At 53.2% G+C, this 6,308-nt stretch overlaps 1 protein-coding gene across 1 annotated transcript; it reads right to left on the minus strand.

Moving 5' to 3' along the window:
- Window positions 1–730: 730 nt before the first annotated feature.
- On the minus strand, window positions 731–2,540 carry GPX1 (glutathione peroxidase 1). The gene is made up of 2 exons (XM_083155873.1): window positions 2,282–2,540; window positions 731–1,459 (listed from the first exon to the last, which is right to left on the minus strand). The coding sequence occupies exons 1-2, from the start codon at window positions 2,504–2,506 to the stop codon at window positions 1,094–1,096; spliced, it is 591 nt and encodes a 196-aa protein (XP_083011999.1). The 5' UTR covers window positions 2,507–2,540; the 3' UTR covers window positions 731–1,093.
- Window positions 2,541–6,308: the final 3,768 nt, after the last annotated feature.

The following is a 6,308-nucleotide window of genomic DNA, read 5'->3' on the forward strand; positions in this document are numbered from 1 at the left end:
TGTCAGTGCTGCCTGCTGATGCAGCTATGGTTATGTGCCCTTTATTTTTCCTCTATTTTATTTAGCTCTAAGTAACTATCCCATGGGATAGATACTCTGTAATAGGACACTGCAGATCCCTTGTTCTCTGCACCCTGATACTTATGTCAGTACCGCCTGCTGATGCAGCTGTGGTTATGTGCCCTGTACTTGTCCTGTATTTTATTCACCTGTCAGTCACTGTCTCCTGGGTTATATACTATGTAATTGGGCGCTGCGGATCCCTTGCTCTCTGCCCTGATACTCAGGTCAGTGTCCTCTGCTGATACATCTATGATTATGTGCCCTGTACATGTCCTCTATTGTATTCAGTTATGTCACTGTCTCCTGGGTTATATAGTCTGTAATAGGACGCTGGAGATCCCTTGCTCTCTGCCCTGATACTTATGTCAGTGTCCTCTGCTGATGCAGCTATGGTTATGTGCCCTGTACATGTCCTATATTGTATTCAGTTGTAAGGAACTGTCTCCTAGGTTAGATACTCTGTAAAAGGGTGCCACGGATCCCTTGTTCTCTGCCCCCTGATACTTATGTCAGTGCCACCTGCTGATACATCTATGGTTATGTGCCCCGTACTTGTCCTCTATTGTATACATCTGTACACTGGTCTCCTGGGTTATGTACTCTGTAATAGGGAGCTGCGGATCCCTTGTGGCACCATACAAATAAAAGGAAACGCCAAGCATAAAACTTGAAAATGATTTTGTTTTATTAAAGGTCTCATCAGATCCCCCTGATCACTGCTCCATTCAGAAACCCCCGCAGGCCAATTACAGGGTTATCAGCTCTCCCTCTTCAGGTTTCAAGAGAGAGCATCATTCGTAATAGTCTGGGGGTGCTTGCAGATAGGACAAGAGATTCTGGGGGTATAATGGGATCTCGAGGCAACAGCAAAACAGGACTAGTCGCACAGCTTCTGCGCCAAGTACCCTCATACAGCACCTGCCTCTGCTGTACAGAGTATACAGATAACATATACCATATACAGAGAATCACAATATCAGGCAGCAAGGAGATGACCGGGAGCTGTGCGAATACGGTGGCATCTCGTCAGTTACAACTTATCGTCCAGAGACACATCACATATTAGCTTCTCTATGTCCTTCTGGATGTCGATGGTCTCAAAGCAGCGGCTATATCTCTTAAACGGGACGCCATCTGCACCAATCAGAAACTTCTCGAAATTCCAGGAAATATCACTGCGCCGCACCGGGGACCAGATGATGTTCTTTGGGTCAGTCATTAGTGAGACAGGGTCGTCGCTGGGGAATGGGAGCTGCGCCTTTAGGAAGGTAAACAGGGGGTGCTCTTTCTCCCCATTAACCTCGCACTTCTCAAACATGGTGAAATTAGGCTCAAATCCACCCCCTGGACGCACATGCTTCAGCAAGTTCAGGATCTCTTGGTTACCGGTATTCTCCTAATAGATGGAGACAGAAGGCATGTTACACACTGTTACATTATACATGTTACTGTCTGCCTACAGAGGAGACAGCATATAAGGGTATGGGGTGGTGTTACAGTGTGATGTAGGCAAAACGCAGAGGGCAGGAACACTGTGACAAAGGGTAAATGAAAAAGACACAGGGGTGGGGGGTGTACAGCGGTACAGGAGAAGACGGGGGTGCACGGCGGTATAGAAGGACAGGGGGAACAGCAGTATAGGAGCAGGACAAGGGGGGCACAGCAGGTTAAGGTGCTGGTGACCAGGTTTATAAATTTCCTGTGCTACAAACACCAGACACCTCCCTTGACCAGGCACCTTCCCCACAGATAACACCTCCATGGGCACCCACCACACCATGCACCTCCATGGGCACCCACCACAGCAGGCATCTCCCTGGGCACCCACCCACACCAGGCACCTTCATGGACATCCCCCATACAGCAGGCACCTCCCTGGGCAACCACCACACCAGCCACCTCCATGGGCACCCCTCACACAGCACCTCCGTGGGAACCAACCCACATTATTTAGTACATCCCCACATCAGGCACCTCCATTGGCATCTCCCACAAAGCAGGCACCTCCCACACCAGGCACCTCTTTGGGCATCCCCTATACCGGGCATCCCCTATACCGAGCATCCCTATGGGCACCCGCCACACCAGGTACCTCCATTGGGTACCCACCACACAAGGCACAACGGACTCGGGTGTGGGACACCTCCGGTAGCTTTATATAACGTAGCAGCCCACCAGCCCCAGCGATAGCAGAGAGGTTAATACATAGGTGAGTCACCTGGTGGCCGAACTGGTTGCAGGGGAAGCCGAGTACCCGCAGCCCCCGGGACCCGTACTCGCTCTGCAGCCGGCACATCTGCGTGAAGTCCCGGACGGTGGTCCCTCAGAGCGACGCCACGTTCTCTATGAGCAGCACCTGCCCCCGGTAGCGGGACAGCGCCAGGGTCTCCCCGGAGGAGAGCAGCCGGGCAGAGAACTCGTACACGGTGCGAGCAGCGGTCATGGCGACAGCAATAGAAGGGAATGCGTGCGGCTGTTGCGGGGAGGAAGTCTTATATACCCCGGGGCGGGCCTATTGTCACTGCGGATACACCCACCGCCCAATCACAGCGCAGGGGGGGGGGAGACACAGGACACACCCGCCACCCAATCACATCGCCGGAGGACATACCCACCGTCCAATCACAGCACAAAGGGACACACCAACCATCCAATCACAGCGTTGGAGGACACACCCACCGCCCAATCAGCGCGGGGGGGACGAACGGACGCGCGTTACACACTCGCCATCCAATCACAACACTGTCACTGACTTACATATTGAGGAGTGGTGAGGCCTTTCCACGCCCAGGGGAAGGAGCAAGGCCGGGGGCTGCAGGGATGGCCATCGGCACATTCCCCATCGATGGTTGTCATTAATGGCTTCTAGAGCAGGAACCATCGATGGCTATAAACCATTCTACCTCACACCATCGATGGTTCCTGCCATCGCTTAGCCGTGCATGCGCAGAGCAACGGGAAGGGTCGCTGCGGGCAGCCTGCCTGGCCGGGATCCGCGCGCATGCGCAGAAGAAACTTTAGCCATCAATCCAGTTTAAGTTTCTTTTGCGCATAGACGCACCTCCCGGCGGGGCGCCCTCAGGGACGCCGCTGGACGCAATGACGCTGCGCCCCCAACTTTTACCATCGGGAGCCATCCATCGATGGCATAAAACTATTTGACCATCCAGTATCGATGCCCAAAACATTGAGCACTAGGTCCCAACCATCGATGTTTTAGGAACATCGATAGTCGATGGCCATCCTTAGGCTTGGTCCTTCACTATCCACGCCACCACTGGTTGCCTTTAGTAACCAAGTGGCGAGCGTAGCGAGCCCGCAACGGTCCGTTTGGGACCCTTCTTCCAACCTTGCTCCTCTTCTCTCCACCCCCTCTCTTCCCCTGTGAAGTCCTTTAGCCCACTACAATTTAGAGATAACCCTGACGGTTACCTACAATAAGGAACCCCGATCTAATCTCTACCGGAACTTCCTTCCTGCCTAAACAGCACTAAACATAGGTAAAAGAGCACCCAGCCGCCACCAGCCGTCCCGCTGGCTCCTACACAGCAACTGTCACGGAGCTTTCAACAAGAATATACCGCAGGGCCTGTCTGCAGCCGCTCATAACTGTCCGCAGCCGCTCATAGCTGATCCACAGCTGCTCATAGCTGATCCACGGCTGCTCATAACTGGCAGCAGCCACCCAAAACTGGCCACAGCTGCCCATAACTGTCCACAGCTGCTCATAACTAGCCAAAGCTGCAGCCGCTCACTGTCTGCAGCCGCTCATACCTCTCCATAACTCGGTATCCTCTGACCCCACGCTTAGGACAGGTAATAATTACCTATAAATATCTGTGTGGATTGGTCCCATATATAAAAAGGCGCAACACAAACAACAACTACAAAGTGACTGCACAGTGTATTTGATAAATAAAGGGGCAGGTCTGCTATTAAAATAATATTGATGGTTTTGATGAGATTTTTATTGATATCCATTTTTCATATTTTGTAAAGCTACGATTCACCTCATGGTTATTGTAATATATATATATATATATATATATATATATATATATATATCTTATTTGGCTACATCTGTCACTCAAAGTGTGTCTGGAGCTATAACGCTGGGTGGAGCCTCTGACTCACATGACTGACTCACATGACAGAGAACCAGCCCAGTGAGCCCACAGACAGTGCCAGACACCCTCTGCCTCTCCATGTTACACAGCAAAGACACAGCTACTCACCAGACACACCAGGTGAGCGCCCCACACCTCCACACCTCCCAACATGACCCTCTCCAGGAGGGACAGAATGCTCTGTTTGTGGACTTCCATCTTAATTTATGATTGTCATCACCTGTCATTTTAAACAGGGTCATTGATAAGAAAGGTGTTTAAGCACAGGTGATGGCAGAGGCGTAACTACTTTTTTTGCGCCCCCCCCCCCCCGCCGGACATTTCGGGCGCCCCCCCCCCCGAAATATTAACCCCCTCCTTACCCGTCCCCATTGCCGCCGGCGCTTCTGCCTCTAACCCGACACGCAGATCTGTGTCGGGTGACGGGCGGTCCCCGGCTCCGGCTGCAGTGCTAATATAATAACAGACACTCGGAAAATGGCTGCCCCCATACAGCATTATGGGGGCAGCCATTTTCCGAGTGTCTCTTATTATATGAGCACTGCAGCCTGAGCCGGGGACCGCCCGTCACCCGACACAGATCTGCGTGTCGGGTTAGAGGCAGCAGCGCCGGCGGCAATGGGGTAAGGAGGGGGAGGGCAGGAGTCGGGAGCCGGGACCAGGTGGTAACTATAGTCCCGCAGACCCCCCAGGCGCCCACACCTGCCTAGCGCCTCCCCGCCACCGCGGGGGCTGCGGGACTATAGTTACGCCACTGGGTGATGGTAATCCATAAATTAAGAAGAAAGTCCAGAAACAGAGCAATGTGTCCCTCCTGGAGAGGGTCATGTTGGGTATGCACCTCCCTCCCTCTCCTCCCCCCCATTCACGGCATCCCCACGATTAAATGGCACATGCAAAACACTGACATGGCTATGGTCGACAATGAAAAAGGTTGACAAGATTTATTTTTCACTTTTTCAATGTTTTCATATTCATTCTCATGTGTCGACATGGACACCAATGAAGTGCCACACTTATGTCAACATTTACATGTGTTGACCTTTCTGTGTTGATTTTTTCTTGTGGCGATACGCGGCACCCCCCGTGACCCCCCTCCCGCGATTTGCAGCAAACCCCCCGCAATTCGCGGCACCCCCAGTGACTCCCGCGATTCGCGGCCCCACCCCGTGACACCTCCCCCCTCCTGCGATTCGCGGCACCCCGCGACCCCCCCTCCCACGATTCGCGCCAACCCCCTGGGCCCCCCCTCCCGCGGTTCACGGTGCCCCCCACGACCCCCCCTACCGCGATTCCCCACCCCTGACCCCCCCTCCTGTCATTGCGGCAACCCCCGCCCCCGCGACCCACCCTCCCGCGATTCACTGCAACCCCCCGCGCCCCCCCCATCCCACGATTCACAGCACCCACACCCCCGCGACCCCCCCTCCCGCAATTCACGGCATCCACCCACGACCCCTCCTCCCGTGATTCGCGGACACCCCTCACCTCCTCCCTCCCCCCCCCCACCCCCGCACGCGATTCACGGCAACCCCAGGATTAAATGGCACATGCAAAACACTGGCACGGCTATGGTCGACAATGAAAAAGGTTGACATGAGTTTTTGAAGATTTATTTTTCTTTTTTTGAATGTTTTCATATTCATTCTCATGTGTCGACATGGACACCGATGAAGTGCCACACTTATGTCAACATTTACATGTGTTGAACTTTCTGTGTTGATTTTTTCTTGTAGCAATTTTTTTCCAGTGACAACTATGACCTATGTGCACGTCAACCTACACATCATCAACCAATTCTTTGTATAATATATAACACCTGTTCAGTTTTACTGTAGGTGTTTTAAGTCAGCCCTTTTTCTGCTACTATTACTGTTTATGTAAATGCATTCTGAATGACAGCAACATCCTACCATCCTTCTACAAGAATATATAACCAACTAGGTGATTCATCGCGCCCCGTGCCCCCCCCCCCCCCCGCAATTCACGGACCCCCCGCGCACCCGCCCTCCCGCGATTTGCAACCCCCCCTCGCGCAATTCACGCCCCCTCCCACGCTTTGCGGACCCCCGCCCTCTCCCGCGATTCGCCGACACCTGCGCCCCCTCCCTCCCTCCC

This window comes from Crinia signifera, chromosome 8 (assembly GCF_055691185.1).
Source record: "Crinia signifera chromosome 8, ASM5569118v1, whole genome shotgun sequence".
In the NCBI taxonomy this organism is placed as follows: domain Eukaryota; kingdom Metazoa; phylum Chordata; class Amphibia; order Anura; family Myobatrachidae; genus Crinia; species Crinia signifera.